The following is a 20,488-nucleotide window of genomic DNA, read 5'->3' on the forward strand; positions in this document are numbered from 1 at the left end:
TAACCCTTTTTTTTTTCTTTTGCTTCCCAAAAAGAACTTCCTAAAGTTGAAGGCAGTGATCTTTCACCGACATTTTTTCCATTGTCACATAATTATTAGGAAACATAATTCAAACCTAACATGTACAGCCTAAAATGTACAAAAAATTCGATTTTGAGATAACGGTGATCTTTTTATTAAAAAGGAAAAAAAAAGTTTTGAACAATTTTTGACGAATTTTTATCGTTACAGTGAGTGTTTTTTTTTTTTTTTTAAATTCATTTAATATTACAAAAGAAATTTGGAGCCAGTTTACGATTTATGATAGTTCCAAACAGCTAAACATATCAGCATTGAATTTTCACACCGGAAATTTTGCATTTCAGACAAAAAACACAATTTGCAGATCATATATATTTATAATTTTTAATGGGAATTGTCGGTAAAACATAAGCACCAATTCAAACATACATAGCATTTTTTTTAAACTAAAAGTAACAACTATTGACTAATGTATGAGGGAAAATATTTTTTTAAAAACTACCGCAAAACATTTTTAAAAATATTTATTTTAGTAGCTTATGTGTTGTGCTGCATTTTACATGGAACACAGAAATTTCAGTTTTTGGTGTCAAAACAAATGTTAGAAATTTTTTATTGGTTACTTTAGCATATAGTTTATTTAGTTATTATAGTATATTTAGTGAAGTAATATGTATCGAAACAATATTAGTTCAAGAGCCTACAGGGGTTTTTTTTTTTTTTTTCAGAACTGAATATTTTTTTTTTTTTTTTTGACCGAGTTATAAGGAAAACAAAAGGTACTAAGCTGCCATCTTTAATCCGCCATTTTGGATAGAAGTTCACATTGGAACTTCGGGGACTTTTCAGGTTTTATTTTACACATGTTCAGGAACTAATCCTGAAATATTCAGCTAATTATAAATTTGTGGTGCATCGACCCTATTTTTGGCCAAAATTCACTGGGCTAAAAAATAAAAGCAAATAAATCTCAACAAACGTTAACAATATGAAATTAACAAAATATCATAAAAATTGATTTCGATTAAAATAAGAAATTTTTTTCTGTTTTGAAAGTATATTGGTCTTTCCGTTGGTCGAGGTGTCGGTATTTTAATTTTTAAAGGATCCGTCCAGTTTTGACCAAGTTTTTACTTTTTTTTCTTTTTCTGCAAATATTCATTGTCCACAAAAAATATTTTCTTCCCATGAAGTAGTTTTTCCATTGAGCTTTCAGCAAAGGAAATCATGCATGGCATAGGAATTTTGACAGGGGGAGGGGGGTGAATCATAAATAAAAAGTAATAAGGTAGATTTAAGTAGTAAATTTTTTACAAGAAATTACAAAATTACCAATAATAACCAAAAGTAAACTAATAGTCATTTAATGACAGTCGTGAACTTATTTATTTGTTTAGTTTTTATGATTGAGAAAGTTGATTCAGAATTTCCAAAAGCTGGTGCACCCTGAGTGAACCTACAGAACAGAACAACCAAACAAATCTTCGTTCGTAATTGCAACAAAGCTAAAAGTGCAACAATGCCATGAAAGTACCCATCAGACAAAAACTTTCATTCAGGATTTTTTCAAACTTAGAACAAAAAGTGATTTTTTTAATTAGTTTATAGAAGTTATGTTAGCAATATAATTTAATAATCATGCGCAATTTCACTGAAATTTTAAGCAGCAGCCAAGACATGTTTAGTTTTCAAATATTTTAATTTCTAAAGGTTTTCAGTACTAGTGAATATTTTAGATAGCACACACACACCCACAAAATGTTAAAAAGTTTTAAAATACCTGTCGCAACGTTGACAACTACTTTAAAACGTTTTACTCACGTTTTAAAATGGTTGTCACTACGTTGACAACTACTTTGAAACGTTTCATAAACGTTTTAAGATGAATGTCACGACGCTGACAACTATTTTTAAACGTTTATGAAATAAAATGTGCTACCTGGGATCGCAAGTATGAAACTTATGGTAAAAACTTTTTAAAAAAAAGGTAAATTGCTATTTCAATGAAAAGTTGATTTTCAATTAAATAGAAAAGGAAGGAGGTGATGTTTCTATTAATAGCCTTGATTTTCCGGGTATCTCTGTATACCGGTAAAAAAAATGGTTTAATATTAATTTAAAATGTTTTTGTTTTTCAAATTTAACATAAATCATATTTTTAGATACTTCTCAAGCGAAAAGTTCAATAACCTAAGATGCTAGCATTGTTGCTGAGATCCCAAAAACATCTAACTTCACAGTGGAAGCTTCTAAGACTGTGCTCTAGTCCACTAGTTTCATTAAAAAGGTAAGATGTTTAATTTAACCTCCTTGTAGATCAACACTGCCTAAACAAAAATGTTGATCATACTGAACGGGAAAAGTTATTGCCTGAGAAGAGAGGATACTCAAACAGCCGATCACTGAGCAGTAGAAAATTCTGTAAATTTTTGCAAAATATCTGCAGATAGTCCGCAAATGTCTTTAAAATACAGATGTGATTTTGCAGAAGTTTTGCACAATGTCTGCAGATTTTTTTCCATATCCGAAGTAAATGATAATATATTCCACAAAAGACGCTTATTCTGCTCAAAACTCGAAATATTTCCAAGAAAATGTTTTTGTTGTGGTAATACAAAATCTCTAACAATTCATGAATATGGTATTACCACATCATAAAGCTTTAGCAATACTATATCCTTGAATTAAACCTTTTCAAACATAATCCAGAAGATCTCTATATCGCACCTCGGCAAGGAAAGTGACAACTCTTAATTTTGGAAAAACGTACTAACTATTGTCCTGGTCTTTTTTTTTAGTCTTATTCACATACGCCCCTGTAGAGGTTTATTTAAGCATAATTGAAGACAATGGTTTTTAAATACCATAAAGTAAAGAAATATTCATAAAAAATCTTTCTGAAAACTTCATGACATCGCATTCCTATTTAAAAGTCCTGAAATTTAATTATTCATAATAGTGTCATTTGAATATCAGCTGTGAGGGTAATTTGTTAATATTTCATTCAGTTTTAAGCACTTTCTGACCTTTGTGTTTAGTTTTTACTCCACACTTTCGTTTCCAATGTTATATTAATGTTTGCACAAAATTACATGCATTCATGGTAAAAAAAAATATACATTATAGTTTCTTGTTGGAAGTAAGAATTATTTTTCCCCTATTAATCGGCAACATGACCGATTATGCACAATTAATCGTTAACGATTGATCGGCGCATTCCTCATCGCAACACTTATTAAAAATCACCACCAAGGAAAACCTGAAAACAAAATGCTAAATTTAAAAATTACGAGTGGAACATAAGCTACAAAAATTCAAATTAAAATGAGGTATTGAGGGGCGCTGGTAGCTGCTGGTGCAAATGCCATTGACCTCTCAACCACTGAGGACTCCTTCATAGATTTTAGCTTGATATTTCATTTCTGCTTCATTCTGAACTGTATTTTTCTACTTTCCGCTCTAAATGTTTGTGCAGACAGCGATAACTAACTTTCTTACTCAGAAATAGTCTCAAGAATCAGAGACGGACGTCGCAGCGCTGCGCTGTTTCTGCAACCGGGAATATGACTATACTAAAGATCTGAATCGTAGAATAAGTAGCGGCACGTCCGCCATCTTGGGGCTAAACGATGCTTTCTTCTTATGTCTGCAATGATGAAGTAACATGTTTTGCTTCTTAATTGTGGTTTCTATCCATATGTCCATCCACAATCAAGAAGCACCGCAATCAAATAGCAAAACACATTACTTCATTAAAGCAGAAGCTGAAGAAAGTACCATTTAGCCCCAAGATGGCGGACGTGTCGCTACTTAAGCTACGATCAAGAGCTTTCAACTTCACTACACTCTCTACATTCTCTCCTTTCATTGATGAAGAAAAATGCTCCTATTTAAATTATATACACAAGTAAATCTTAAATTTCACTTTTCTGTTACTTGATACCCTTTTGTTTCTTATCATTTAGCTGTCCTTTATCTGCACTTCGAGAAGCTAAACAGCATTGTTAGAGACGAAACAATCTCACGAAAAGGTCATTTTGACGAAATGATATTGTGGCGAAATTTATATTTTGACATTTCGTTTTTATAATCAGTGTTATCTATTTATTTTCCATATTGTGTGTCTCATTTCTTTTCCTTTTCTTTTTCATACATAATAGTATTATTCTCTGTTTCACTTTAACAGTCATTTTTTAATGTATTTAATTGGCATTCTATATAAAAGTGAAATGTATTCAACAACATGCTAAATGGTGTTTGCATGCAAAAATAGAAATGCAAAATGAACAAGGTTAGGGGTTGACAGTATTTTAAATAATCTTGATGACCAAGTTTTAAGAGTCAGGAAGTGCTAAAATTTTCTGGATCTATCGGATCTCGTGTTTTGAAGCATAGTATAACTTAATCTGAAACTCTTTTCAGAAACTATCTGAAGATACCGCTGCTCTAAACTGGTGGTACAATCCAAGCAAAACGTTCTATAAATTAATTCAATTGGAACTTCCTTGACGATAATGCTAATTTTTACGGAAAATTGTCACAGTAAAAATATTTTGAAAAAATCTAGAGCAAACACGGTGAAACCTTGTTAACTGATATCTGAACACTTTTGAAGGAATCCAAATCAAATTTGATGAATTACATTGGTCGGTGAAACCATGTACGTGTACAAAGTTCGCAAATGGTGTTTTGATTGTACACTTTTTAAATTATGAATTGAGAAATAGTGCACCCGTTTGGTTTTACGAATTTAAAAAAATAGTGTAATATGAGTTGCAAATATAATCTTGTATTAGAACTCTAAGGGTCTTAGAAAAATTATCCGTTGATAAAAAATTAACTTCATCTTCATTGTCAAGAACCATAGTACATATAATCTTTTTCAATTTCGCTTATAAGCAATTTTAGAAGCCATCTGATTTTATTTTCTTTCCAATCTACCTCAAAAAAAATTTTTTGTCCTAAATCTTTTTAGATTTCCTTTATTGCTTACACCCTATAAGAGCCTTGTACAATATTTTTTAATTACGCTTATAAGCGATTCTAGGAGCATAAGTTTTTATTTTCTTGCCAATCGGCAGCAAAAGATTTTTGATCCTAAATCTTCTTAGATTTCTTTTACTGCTTACGTTCTATTGAAGACTCGTGGTCGGGAAAATTCACCACTACTTCATCTCGAAATCAGCTTACGCTGAATGTTGACTGATTTCATGTTTTTTTTTTTTTTTTTTTTTTTTTTTTCAGAAAAATTCTCAGTTGATAAAAATAAACTCCATCATCATTTGGCAAGAATCATAGTACGTACAATCTTTTCAGAAATATTCCTCGGATGGAACTTCAGAAAATCAAGTTCAACTTGTCTGGAACATTTAACGGTGACAAAATAAAAGTATTAAAAACGAAAATGTAGGGGAATGGTGGGCAAAGTGAAATAAATCAATTAATATATAAAATCAAATATTTTTAATGCTTTTTTATGTTTCTAACGCTACCTGTCTGGTAGTCATTAAAACGTAACTTCTGAAGATCAAAGCATATGATGATAAACAATTTTCCAAAATCTTATATTGTATTTTTTTTTTTTTTTTTTTGTTATTTTTAAAATGAAGTTCTTGTTACTAATGCTTTAAACATTAAATGACACAAAGTGATGTTTTATGCAGCATAGTTTATTTCGTTTACTACTCAATCATTCATAAAATCACTTGCGCAATTATTAACCAATTTATTTACCATTCCTTCATTTAATAATTCACAAATATATTCATTCATTCACTTGTTTTCTTATTCATTCGTTTTTTAATCATATACTAACTAATTTATTTATTTATTCATTCATTATTTAATTATCTATTCATTCATTCATTCATTACTTTATTTTCATATTATATCAAAAATATTTTTTAATAATCAAATAGAAAATATTTCGTTAGAAAATATTGAATTTTTACACTTTGTCCCATAAAATATAAAAAAGAACATTTTCTTTCTTTTTTTCTTTTCTTTTCTTTTTTTTTTTTTTTTGGAAGGTACAAATGGACTGCCAAAAGAAAAAAATAATGTTTAAATGCAAGTTTTATGTAAAATACATACTATTTTCTTCATAAACAGCAATTTTCTTTATTCATTTAAAAAAAGGTAATTTACGTTAACTATTTCACTTCGCACCATATTCCTCTACTAGGAAACGTACAAGAGGGGAAAATATCTGCAAAATATGAGTAACATGTCGAGTATAGCGATACAGAAATGAGAAATTTATTTCCATTGGTAGAATTGTGAGTGTGACCCAATGTAAAGTTGCTGAATTCATGAACAGAGAGAAACGTGCAACAAAATAATTACTAGAGCCCGATTATTTGCACTAAAAATCACTAAAATATGCATTAAAAACGCCTAAAATACACACTAAAAATGTCGCATGTGCACTTATGTTTCCTTTATCTACCTAAGAAAAACTGACACATCTGAATAAAAAATTTTTGACCATTCTGTTTTTACATTTTGTTATTAAGACGATTAATATGCAATATTTACACTAAAGTGCACGTTAATTTAAACCACAACATGTTCTTCAAAGTTTTCACCAACTAGCCATTGCCTTTCATCAGTTAATATCCTACTACAGCTAATATCCTTCTACAGATGTTGTACTAAAATTTTGCCCCTTGTCGGGAAATATCAGTTGAAAGACTTGTTATAATTTAGAAAGTTGTCGATCTCATCCAATTTAGGACAGCATTTGCTTTTTCTCAAACTATTGTTGAAAAAAAAAATTCTTTAATCTTTTTTTAGAGATTATTTGCTTTTCCATCTGAATTCAAATCGTGTCTATGACAGGAATTGGAAATCGAAATCATCGCTCACATTTTTATTGCTTTTTTCAGTCAATTCAAATAAATGCTGCAAAATTGGCGTCATAGTTTTGCGACTCAAAAATCTGATTCTCCGTCCCGAACAACATTTTTCTTTTATTATTGGCTCTCGAAAAAGGCAGTATATATTTTCACGAAGTAGCTTTCCATCGATAATCCGTTTTTACTTCCTTTTACATAGCAAAGGAAGTATTGTATTCGCGAAAAAAATTTCACTCAAAAATCGGCCTTAATTTCCATTTTGCTCACCCCCGAATGAATGTTGAGGGGTTTTTTTTCCGACCAGACCACGCACGTGCATAAATACCTAAGAACGTATGAACGCCCGAAATGTCCATTTTGACTATGCCCGAGTAATTACGAGTTTTCTCGTGATATACGTAGGTATGTATGTGCGTATGTATCTTGCATAACTCAAAAACGGTATGCCGTAGAAAGTTGATTTGGTATGTAAACTCTCAATTGGGGGGTCTAGTTGTGCAACTCATCTTTTGGTTACATTCGGATGTTCCAAAAGGGGTCTTTTACATCTTTTTGGGGGAAAAGCATTTTGAAATTCAACTCAAGTGGTGCAAACTCAAGTGGTGTTATAATTTGGAGGACACATGGCGATACATCGTCAGAATTTCAGTCGCCAAGTTTTGTCGCCAACTTGGCGAAAAATTTAGCTTTTTTTTTTTCAATCTGGTTTTAATTTGACCACTATTGGTGATATTTAGAGAGCTAACCATTGAATCACATTAAAATTGCCACTATTGGAAAAAACAATATGTGTAAATCTTTTTTTTTTTTTGCTTCGGTTCGTCGAAAAAAAGGAGTGAAAATATTTAAAGTTTTTCTTTGCTTACTCCAAGGCACTATTAGCACTCAAGTGCTAACTCTAAGGCACTATTAGCACTTAAGTGGCGTAAAAGGAAGTCATGTGATGCACACATCCGCTCGTTTCCTTCTTTGTGAAGAAAAAAAAATATTCGCATGTGGTTCGAATTTATATTTTAAAATGAATCTGAATGCAAGTTTTAAAAAAACTCAGGGATAGGCATTTCTCTTGAAAATTTGTCGTTTTTAAGCATTTATATGCATCAAATGCCGAAAGAAGCAAAAATAAGCAATCACATGTGCACATATTTTGTTGCATATAATCATAATCCTAGCTCTAATAATTACCAAGTAATGCTACAGTAATTGTAGATATCCCTCAAACACAACTGATATCATAAAAATGAACCCTAGCAGTCACCTTGAATTTATTTTCATGGGCAAGGCAAACTTCGTTCAGCAATGTTTCATTCCATGCTTTAGTATGACCCAAAGGGCAAAAATTGGAATTGTATTTTATCTACATTTGGAATTACTACGATTTAGATTTGTTTTGACTACGTTTTTGCTGCTATGTGGATTTCAATTTGTAAATACTTTGTAGCCAATTTAAAAAGAAAAATCTACTAGTATCCTCTCACCAGGGTCGTAAACTTCGAAAAGCTCAAGATTTTAAGTTCTGATAAAATATCGGAACATTCTAATCACGATTTTTGCAGTCAGCTATTGACAACAATCTGTTATTGTGGGGGAAATGACGTCATTTGGCGAATTCCATTGCAGACTCCGTGTATCAGAGGACATGAACTTGCGGCTGATAATTCTGTCTGTCATCTCATTGAAGTTGTAAAGACTAAAAATTGTTTTCTTTAAAAAAAGAGAAATAACGCAATTGACGTCATCGTTGACCTTCAAGCAAAAGAAGAATTTTTGTTCTCATAGCTTGCAGGCCTTTGAAAATAATAAATTCGTTTCTTTCTTGTTTTAATTGGAGGCTTTAATTTTTTGTAGCATTCCTGGTAACACAAAACAGAGTGCCTCTCGTCTAGAAATTGCTTCCAGAGAGAGTACATTAGTTAAATTTCACCCGAAATATCTGCTATAGAGAATAGTTTTGAGGCAGACTGGTTTAGACTTAACGTCGCGGTTCCTCAAAATTCTATCTTTGTGACAGAAGTGCCATGTACAATATCCAATTTAAAATTAGAAATGAAACAATAGGGATGCAAAGATTAAAAAAAAATCAAGTACCAAGGAAGCCTTTATGACAAATTTCAGTGGGTGTCCAAATACTTAACCCCCTGCATTACTGTCTTGAAATCAAGTAGCAGTGATTTTTTTCGAATTTCTCTATTGCAATCTACAGTATATGAGACTGATGAAAACAAGAAAATGAATTACTGCGTTTAGTGTATTCTAGTATGTAATAAGTAAGTGGCTGGCTGAGATTCTGTTAAGTCCACCTGTTGTTAAATTATTTTCTCTTCATGTTTTAAATACTGGGCCAGCTATAGTAGTTGTGCCGCCCTTGGCGATATTGACAAGTGACGCCCCCTCCCTCCCTTTGACTAATATTAACATAAAATAATAATGGATTTAAAAATAAAAATAATAGTAAAGTGTTTAAAATTAAAATGAGTTTTAGTTAAATTCCAAACTGGGTTTTGCATATCCAAACACTGGTACACACTTTAAATTACCTTTTTTAACATTTAAGTAGTGCATCATATGGCATTGAAACAAATATCAGTACTTTTAAAAGACTTAAATCACGCAATTTGTAGCTTCTAAAATTAAATTGGATTTCTAGTTAAATTCCGAACTATGTTTTGCATATCCAAGCACTGATACACACCCTAAATTATTTTTTTAGCATCGAAGCAGTAAATCTTATGGTTCTGAAACAGATATTCATTCTTTTAAAAAATGTTTCAGTTTCGATATTTGCCGCCCCTTAAGTCTGCCGCTGTAGGCGGCCGCCTACCCCAGGAGCCGGACCTGTTTAAATTATCGATGTTTTAGAATGAAACATCGATGGTATTGATACATCCACCACAAAAATTCGTTTTGAAATTCTGATGCATTATATAATGCAAATATATAAATTTTAGTTTTCATTAATGACTTCAGTTGGGAAATATTGTAATGCTCAATATTTGTTACTTATGGTTTTCTTACAGGAAGGAGGTTTGGAAACGCTTATCCAACGAAATTTACTTCTTTAGATAACTAACTAACTAATAACTCTTTCCAATGTTATAAGATAAAAGATAAGATAAAATTTATTAACAAAAACACACGTACATAACAAACAGTAAGCAAAATAAAATAAAATAAAGTTAAAACATAGAACGTGAATTACAAAACATGAATTACAAACGACAATCACAAAACATTAAAAAATTCTAGATTATAGTTCAACATGAGTTAGTAGTAAGAATTTAACACTAAAGAGCGCAAAAGGCACTGTCCGCAGTGTTATTAAATCGGTTTAATTTTGAGTACAAATACATAAATATGTATTAAACAATATAATATTTATAATATATTTACAATTATAACAATTTTCACCATAACTGTGCTTTTATAATCACGATCATCACAGTTTCTTCTTTTCAAACTTTTTTTATCAACCATAAAACATCGACATTCGAAATTCTTCGAACGTAAAACGTCGATGTTCGAAAAATATCGACTCACATACAGTTGAATTTGTTTGTTGCCAGGACCTGATTACTACAAGAGTAAGTTGGGAAAGTGTTTTACATGAAAAGGGAGAGGTTTGCTTTTCAGTCATTTAGTCCGGCGGCATAACGAAAAGATTGTGCATTTTGAGGTTAAAGCAATTTCTTTTTTTAATTATGGTTTAGGGTCACTAAGGATCCTTTTTAGCTACGGAGGCACTCGCTACTTCAGTTGGATTATTTTTTATAGCTTCCCAAAGTTATCTTACACATGGATAGAACTTACCTTTGGTAATTTTTTTTATAAATATATGTATTTCGGAAAATAGTGTTTGTAACTCCATCTTTTTTTCCCTTCTTTAAAGAAAAGAACAATGTTTTCCGCGCGGCGTTGGCGGTATCCTCTTCGCTGCATCTATCATATAGTATTATTCCAGCCCAGGTATAAAGAAAATACAGTACCTCTTTTGGAGTAAGGGGTTGAGAAAGATTTAAAAACGTCGTTGACTGCAGGTAAGGCTTGTCATGCTGCCCCAGCTGATCATTTTCTTTTGTTTCTGAAAGGACGAGGTTGTGTCACAACCTGTAAAAGCGTGAAAATTCAAAACCCACACTTTTCCGGACCAAGTCGTTGCGCTGTGGAACAGATGCCAAAGATTCGGTACGATTTTCAGGTGCCTAACCGAACCCACAGCTGATCACACCTGTAGAGGTCTTAAAGAAGCGCAGTGGCCAAAACAACAATGTCGTTGTCTTCTGTCCTGATAAAAACTTAACTGCAACCATGAGATGCATTATGTGCGCATGGAACAGCATTCTACCACCGAGTTCTTCATGGGCGTATGGCATCAAACCTATCAAATCAAAATCGTCATTGTAAAGGACACTCTTGTGACGAGTGACAACAACGACGTTTTGTTGAAAACTTATTGTGCTGATGAAGTGCCCCAAACATTGAAATAGTTCCTGCTTATTTGAGTTGTTTCTCAAAAATTCAGACCAGTTTTTTGGAACTTATTTTGTAGCCTCCATTTTCCGACGAGAATCTTTTCCTTTTTTCAATCTTAACTCAGATTTTAGAGAGGTAGGTACATACTCATTAAATACTACATCCATTCTCTGTGCCTTATCGAAAAGTAGACTGCTCAAATAAGCAAGGAATTTCATTTCATAATCAGTCTTCCTGGATCTGGGTAATTGACAGTCACTGCTCCATCCATGAGCACCATATCGAAATTCAGAGATTGCTGCTTTGTATTGTCTTCGTCAGGTTGTAAACAAGCTGAAAGATCAACTTTCTTCCCTAATCAAATTTCGCCATTTTTAGAAAATGATGGAGGGTAATTTTCATTCTCGTGACTAAAAAGGGCATCCAAATTTTCGCTGGCATACTTGACAAGCAATGTAGAGCTTGGAAAAAAGACTTCGGTCTTTTTTTATGACAGCAAACTGTTCCTCCTTCTCAGATAAGGATTGCGATGAAATGCTATAAAATGCTGCGAATTGGTTTTTCTGTATTCATGCTTCATTGGACACGGAGCAATCAATGAGTCTTTTTTGAAGAACTCATTTGCTTGCACCAATTATTTTCATTTTGCTCAAATTAGATGCCATTTCAGAATCTACGTCTAATCGTGAGTCCAAAGCCATCAGGTCACCACTTGGAAATGAGAACGGGTTGCTTATTTCATTCAGAATATTAATCATACTCTCAACGCTGTTGATGAATGAAAGTTGTTTTACATTAGAAATTTTTTCATGTTAAGTGCTTTCCTCGTTCCTGCTGGCCTTTTAAAGAGTATTACTGAATTCGTGGACGACTCATTCAATTTCGAGTCTTGCAACCATTCATCTTAGCGTTGAGCAAGACAGTCGAATTCTCAGTCATGCCGATAGTACCACCGTCTCCTTTAATAATAGCATTATTTTGTTCGTGCGCTTTGTCGATTGCCATTACCAAAAATGCCCTTCTTGTCTTCCTTACCACAAAATTTCCTTTGCAAAACTCGGAATAGATACGAGGTAGCAAATCCCTCAAAGACAGCACGTCCCTCATAAGGATTGACAAAACCCGGGCATAGTTCAGCAGATCAAGGGAGAAAAACATCCACTTTAAATTCGAAAGAGTTTGCACGTAGAATTTGAAATCTCCAGCATGTAATGCCCTTGTGAAAGTCAGGACAAGTAGCTCAGTCTCCAGGATGAGCTGACAAGAACAAAACTGTGGACTTTCCTCTTCTCTGAATAGATACCAATCGTTTTCATCTGTAACTTTTGAATTGTCCTCATCATTGGTTTTCGTACTCTCTTGAGAGGATCTGTTTCGCATTGCAAATAACGTACAAGCCGTTATTTGATGAGCCCAGCGAGTTTTTTTTTTTTTTTTTTTTTTTTTTTTGAGCAATCACGATTGCTTATTGTTTTCATTTGACCGTCCTTGATATCCGGTTCCTTTTTTAGAATGGACCAGGGGCCTCTGCAGCACCGCCGTCCACCGGAGGACGGAGATGCTCCTCCTAGCCTCCACTAGCAGCACTGTCCACCGGAATCCTCTCCTACTAGGCGGTGGCGTCCATGTCCTGCATACACACACCTCTACACACAAACAAGTCCTTACACACAAACACACACGTAACCGCCCAGGAGGAGGGATAGGCTTGGAAGGACATGAGCCGTTTCTAGAAACCTGTCGCAACTCGTGATTGCGAAAAACATAATTCGAATTCAAAGTGTCAGAATTCAAATTAGATATATATACAGACATATATATATATATATATATATATATATATATATATATATATATATATATATATATATATATATATATATATATATATATATATATATATATATATATATATATATACATATATATATATGTAAGATCCGCCGCTCGGCTCTTATTGCGAATCTTGATTTTCGCAAGTTGCAGTGTTGTGCCGTGATAATCTACCACGTAGGGAGAGGACAAAGCTACATTCACAACATCTTTATTTTTACATAGAATATACCAGCAGGAACTTCTCTTAACTAACCAACTTGTTTAGTTGTGCCACGATTTTTATATAGGGAATATCATTAAAAGATTACAGATAATTATCCCTCGATCATGTGATCTCACGTGATCTATATAGGAGGAGCAGATTGCAATAACGAAATATTATTGGGCTTTGCACCGCAGACAGAGGCTGGCTTAAGTCTGGAGGGAAAAAAGTGTCTGGTAGGTACTTTAAGGGAAAACACATCTGAGCCTAGAACATAACCATATATGGTATGAGAAGCACTTAAGTGTGTAATAAATAATGTCTGTGACTCATACGTGCTGACATATAAGTGAACAGAACTTAATATGGAAAAGGCCTAGCAAAGGATTTTTCATATTACTTCCCCCCTCCCCCAAAGAATACGACAGAATTGAATAGGGGAAAAAAATTAAGACGGGAAATTATCTGCAACCTCTTTCTTTTTCTTTTTTTTTTGTCTTCAATCTAAAATGTTATAACATTATACCTATTACATATACAATAACACTACAGTTACTAATAAAAACACCGTACAATTAAAATGACATTGTAGTTTGCGGTAAAATTATGTAATACTCAATACTTTTTGTAAGTTCTCTATATAATTCAACATATGTACTCTGCATTCTTTCTTCTTTTAGCTCAAAGATGAACAATAATATTATTTCACTCGTGAGATAGCTTGAAGTTGCTCGGTACATTATATTTTCTCAGTTTAGATACATGAACTGTTTGTGTTTTTTCTTTGGTATGCGCATTCGGTTTGTTAATTTCATAATTAACATCTGAAATTTTTTGAAGAATTTTATATGGTCCACTGAATGGTTGAGACAGTTTTCGAGAATTCGGGTATTTGAATTCTTCATATATGACAGTGTCATTTGTATTAAAAGTTTTGTCCACAAATCTTGCATCGTAGTATATCTTATTTCTTTCGTGGTATTCTTTAGTTCTTTCAACTGCCAATTTGCTTGCTTGTTTGACCGGAGGATATATGTCTTCTTTTATTGGATTTTCAAAAGGTACAATACCATACATTAAATATGAAGGAGGAAACTTTGTTACTGAGTGTGGAGTCAAGTTGTATTCTTGAGTCACCTGCTCCAGTAATTTAGGCCAAGGAACTTTTTTAGAAGTTTCATTTACTTTACACTTTAATCGAGTGACAATTGCTTGGTTTAGTCTTTCCACTTTGCCATTACATTCTGGCCTGTGTGCTGTAGTTAACAATTGTTTAATTTTACTGTGCTTTAGAAACTTCTTAAAATGGGAAGACGTAAATGCCGGATTCTTATCACTCAAAATACTTTTAGGCACTTGTACGCTGAAGACTTGCTTAAGAAAGTTAATGTATGTTTCAGAAGTAATTGACTTTGACGCAAAAGACCACATATATCTTAAATGATGGTCAATGATTAATGTCATATACTTTTTAGTGGAGTTGTAGTAATTGAAACCAGCCACACTATCTACTGCAACAAGATCAAATGCTTTTTCAACCGGAGGCATGGATTGTAGAAGGCCAAATCTTTTTTGCCGAGGTTTCTTATTTAACTGACACGTATGACAATGCTTGTTAAAATTAGTTATGTCTATTGTTATATTTTGCCAATAGTAAACAGGCGTAAGTAAATTAATTGTTTTTTGAATTCCTGGATGTCCAAATTTTTCATGGACAGTTTTGAGTAGTTTATATCTTAAGGAGAATGGAACAACGATTCTCGTAAAACCCTTTCTACGCAGGCATAAAATATTATTAATTTCAATGAAATTACCCGTTAAATTGTCATTTTTTGAGCCTCTTTAATTTTCTCCAATTGCAGTAGATGTGTGAAGCTTGGGTTCCAGCAACTGTTACTGCATCTTCCTCTTTTAGATTACTTTTAGGTATGTCTCTTGAGAGTAGCCTCAAAATTCATGGTACCTTTCGTGTACCTAATGTCATAGTCATACATGCTTAATAACAAGGACCATCGGAACAAACGTCCTTTTAAATTTTTTACATTTTTGAGCCAAATTAACGAGGCGTGATCAGTATGTATGGTAATTTTTCGACCAAAAAGATAGTGATGAAATTTGTTTAAAGAATCGACTACAGCCAGACATTCCAGCTCCGTAATTCCATAATTTTTTTCATAATCCTTTAAGGAGCGGGAATGGAAAGCTATAGGATGTAAGGTACCAGAATCATCAGGCTGTTTTAGTACTGCTCCCACACCAGTTTGACTCGCGTCAACACAAATATGACATTCTTTGCTAGGATCAAATATTTTTAAAATAGGTTTACAAATTAATGAATTTTTCAAAACTTCAAACGCTTCCTGGCATTCATCTGTCCATTGCCAAGTTGTGTCTTTTTTCAGCAAACGATTTAATGGATATCTAATAGTCGCATACTTGTTTATAAATTTGTGATACACATTTATTGACCCCAAAAATCTTTGAAGAGATTTGACATTGGTTGGTGGTTGCAATTTTTTAATAGCTTCAATATTACTATTATCTGGGGTAACAATTCCATTACAAATTTTATAACCTAAAAATTCGATTTTTGTCTGTAAAAAAGAGCATTTAGAAGCTTTTAGCTTAATGTTTTCTGTCCTGCACATTTCAAAGATTTGTTTAAGGTGATTTAAATGTTCTGTAAGAGTTTCAGAAAAAATAATTATATCATCAAAATAGTTAATTGCAAATTTTATTTTTTGTTTTGTCAGAATTCGGCGCAGAGTTCTCTGGAAAATACTTCCGGATTTTTTCCAACCAAACGGTAATTTATTCCACTCATATAGGCCACTGTTAGTGACAAATGCAAGCTTTTCTGTATCTTGGGGATGTACAGGTATATGCCAATATCCCGACACCATGTCTAATTTTGAGAAATATCGGCTTTTTCCTAATTTATCTATGAGTGTTTCTATTAAGGGCAATGGTTCTGCATCTGATTTTGTAATTTGGTTCAATTTCCTGTAGTCTATGCATAATCGACTTTTTTTATTTTCGTCTTTTTTAAAAACTAGGGTAATAGGCGCACTATAAGGACTTGAGCTCTCTTTTATTATTTTTGCTTTTAGCAATTCTCGAATTTGATTGTCAATTTCTTCCTGTTGTTTAGGGGACGTTTTATATGCCCTTAAGGTCACCGGTAAGTCTGATGTTAACCTTACCCGTTGTGGTTCAATTCTAATAGTTCCAACATCATACTTATTTATCGAAAATATATCGTCATAATTTTGGAGCATTTCCTTCAGATCCGGATTTTCTCCGTTTTCCAAATCCCCGTTGATTGGCTGACGTGAGCGTAGGCCTCCCCCCCCGCAATCCAACACGGAAACCTTAGAAAAATGAAGAGAATCATTTTTTTCGCTTCTCCAAATTTTCTTTTTTTCTCCTTCTTGATTACTGGTGCTATTAATTGCCTTTTTTATGCTATTTTCAGTTCGATTTTCCTTGAAACATTTTTTCTTTTTAGTTTTAACTTTTTTTCTACGCTTACTTTTCTTTAATTTAGTATTCTCATTTCCAGCATCATTATTTTCACCGTCCTTAACCTTGATTTCAGGCAAAATGTGCAAAGACACATCATTTAGCGCGGACTCAGAAAAAGTGATCAGTTTTTTCCGATCCTACATAACGACCCGTCTCATGCAGTCAATGACTAGATGAAATCGAATGCAACTCTTTAAACCTAATATGGCATATGGTAAATCGGTGTCTAGAATAAAAAATTCCACCGGTCTAACGATATTACCAACTTTAAGGTGGAGCGTGCATGTTCGGTTAAGTGTCAGAATTCTCTGGGTTTGCTTAACATTCACGATTGTTTTTTCTTCAATCGAGACATTTAATGTTTTTGCAACCACACTAGGAATAATGTTTAAGGTTGATCCTGTATCTAAATTTAAATAAATCTTTTGTAATAAACTCGAGTTTCTTTTATTTTTAGTGTACACTTCATTATATAATTTATTTTCACTTTTGTAGATTATTTTGCCTTCTATATACCTGGGCACTAGTAATTGTCATGCTTCATTTGAATTTTCCTCTCCTTCCTTAAATTGTTTAGATTTATTCGGGAACTCTAGTAATGGTTCAACCGTCGAGGTATTTGGTTTATTTATGCAGGTTTGTCCCTAATGATATGCGTTAATAATTCCTCGTCGTGCGCAGAATTTACAAGGATTAGGAGGTAGCTCCAGTGTATAATGTGTTGTTTGTTTTTTACGGGCGTTCTTTCCTTCATTTTGGTTCAAAACACTACGTTTGTCCTGTGGTTGGCTAAAATCATTTCGTGGAAAATCATTTCTACTTTGGTGAGCGTAATTAGGGTTTTGTCGAAAATTGTTTTGCATTTGGTTTCGTGGTACCCAGTTTTGATAAAATTGGGTAGGTCCCCTATAAGCACTTGGTTGTTGTGTCTTGGTCTTAAATTCATTTTTTGACATTTCATGTGGTACCTCGTTAATTATTTTAGTGACCACTTGAAGCCATTCTGTGGGAGTTTGCGGGTCTTTAATTAGCAGAAAAAATTTAATTTGTTGCGGCAACCCAACTGAGAGCCCTTCTAGAATATGTTTGTTACTGAGATTTATTTTCCTCCCCAGTTCTACTTTTTCAATGAAATAAGAGAATAATTCTTTGGCGTTTCCCGAGAATCTTAAGTTCTGGAAATCTGTGAAACTGCTCATCGGGGTGAAATAATGCTCCTCAAAAAAGTCTATTATCTCGCGAAAAGAAGTGCAACACAAACATTGATTAATATAGATTTTTAAGGCGGATCCGCGAATAATTTCTGAATTTTTTTTAACTTCCAGCTACTGTTTAATTTATTTAGGTTCGTTTGTTGGTTAAAATGAGCTAACCAAGCTGAAAAATTTATTCCCAACTCTGGCTCAATCAATAAGATTTCTGGATTACTACCCGTATTTGTTTGTTTTGCTTCATTTTCAGAAGCAGAAATCCCGGCTAAATTTAGTTCTTGTATTCTCTTAGTAACAGTTTGGCATTCCGCATCTCTGTTATTTACGTTTAATTCAGGCGGTACTCAGCTTGAGTTTCAGCATCTTTTCGGTTTGACTCTTTGTTTTCCATTTTTGAATTATTTTTATTAGAAGGGGCTATTTCTGGGTCATTTTCTATTTCAAGGTTTTGACTAGTTTTGCCATTACGCAATATCATTATCTCTAATTTCACCAAACTTTAAAGCATTTCTCCTACTTTCCACATTCATATTCAAATTATTTAGTAAAATTTTATCAAGTGCTACAAATTAAAGACATATAAAAATAGTACCACAAAAGAGACTATCATACTTTAAATCAGAACTGAAAACACATTTACATTGCATGAAACATTTTTGGCAACCAAACAAAATACTACCATAACGGCATGAGCCTTTTAAAGAGCTTGGCCGATAAATATTATACATATTAGCCATAATTAATGCAAAGAGATCACGAAAACCTTTCCCTAGAAATCACTATATAAACGAAAATACTTATTTCAAGAAAGTAAAAGTAACATATTCCGAAATCTAAAAAAAAAATGTAACTCAATCACCAGCCTGATCTCAAGATTTTAGTTGAACGAAAGAAAAAAAAAAACACATAAGAGATCCTTGTAAATCGAACTTTCAACGAGCGAGGCCCCTTTCATCTGATCAGCACAGTAAACCATATGGTGGCACAATTTATCACCAGCAAGTGGATCCTAATGATGCTTTCGCAAACTGGCATAGCACTCGGAAAATTCTTGCTGGAGATCCACTGAGATGGTCTCTGGTCTCTATCTTGCACTTAAAACTTTCTTTTTCTTCCTTCGGATATTCTGAAGTGGTTTCACTGTTGTTAACGGTTAACTCCGAAAGACACTGTTTCGATGTCTTGAAGCAAAAAATCCTCTTGCGGATAAAGCATGGTATTATCTTACGCAAATTCCTCAATGCTGTAAAAATTTTAAAATGCTACAGCTCTGCCCTCATTTATCATCCTACCGGCTTGTAAGAACCGCCGCTCGGCTCTTATTGCGAATCTTGATTTTCGCAAGTTGCAGTGTTGTGCCGTGATAATCTACCACGTAGGGAGAGGACAAAGCTACATTCACAACATCTTTATTTTTACATAGAATATACCAGCAGGAACTTCTCTTAAATAACCAACTTGTTTAGTTGTGCCACGATTTTTATATAGGGAATATCATTAAAAGATTACAGATAATTATCCCTCGATCATGTGATCTCACGTGATCTGTATAGGAGGAGCAGATTGCAATTACGAAATATTATTGGGCTTTGCACCGCAGACAGAGGCTGGCTTAAGTCTGGAGGGAAAAAAAAGTGTCTGGTAGGTACTTTAAGGGAAAACACATCTGAGCCTAGAACATAACCATATATGGTATGAGAAGCATTTGAGTGTGTAATAAATAATGTCTGTGACTCATACGCGCTGACATATAAGTGAACAGAACTTAATATGGAAAAGGCTTAGCAAAGGATTTTTCATATTACACACACACACACACACACACACACATATATATATATATATATATATATATATATATATATATATATATATATATATATTAGACGTGAAAAGCGGTTAAAGTATGACACGGCTGTTCCATTAGATGGACGCTCCAGGACGCTATAAAAAACAATCCAAATGACGTAGAAATGCCTCCATGGCTAAACACGATCCTTAATGACCCTAAAGCCTTATTGAAAAATGAAATTGCTTTTACCTGAAAATACAGTTTTTTCGTTACACCACCGGACTATGGCGGCAAAAGGGATCCTAGGTTATTTTGTTTCTAAACGTCAAATACGCGGCGTTTTTGACTAAGCAATTGGATTTTTTAAAGTTTTATAAACAGATTTTACTGTAATTATTTCGGTTTAATTGTACGGTGTATATATGAGTAGCTTTTTTTCTTCTTCTTTTTCAGCATTTTAAGAAGATTTTTAATTTTTCCACGGTTGGAAGTTCTAAAAAATCCGCGTTCTTTGCGTTTTTTGAGCTTTTAAAAGTTAATGTTTTAGTAAAGGGTGTATTCTCGATATTCTATA

General features: G+C 33.2%; 1 protein-coding gene across 1 annotated transcript in view; it reads left to right on the forward strand.

Moving 5' to 3' along the window:
• Positions 1 to 20,488, forward strand: part of LOC129225265 (dimethylglycine dehydrogenase, mitochondrial-like) — an 84,989-nt gene that overhangs the window by 13,651 nt on the left and 50,850 nt on the right. Inside the window, exon 2 of the mRNA XM_054859848.1 lies at positions 2,184 to 2,308. Coding sequence (XP_054715823.1) covers positions 2,217 to 2,308 — 92 coding nt within the window. The 5' untranslated portion in view covers positions 2,184 to 2,216. The remainder of the gene's footprint in view (positions 1 to 2,183; positions 2,309 to 20,488) is intronic.

The sequence above is a fragment of the Uloborus diversus genome, chromosome 6, assembly GCF_026930045.1.
Source record: "Uloborus diversus isolate 005 chromosome 6, Udiv.v.3.1, whole genome shotgun sequence".
Lineage (NCBI taxonomy): Eukaryota > Metazoa > Arthropoda > Arachnida > Araneae > Uloboridae > Uloborus > Uloborus diversus.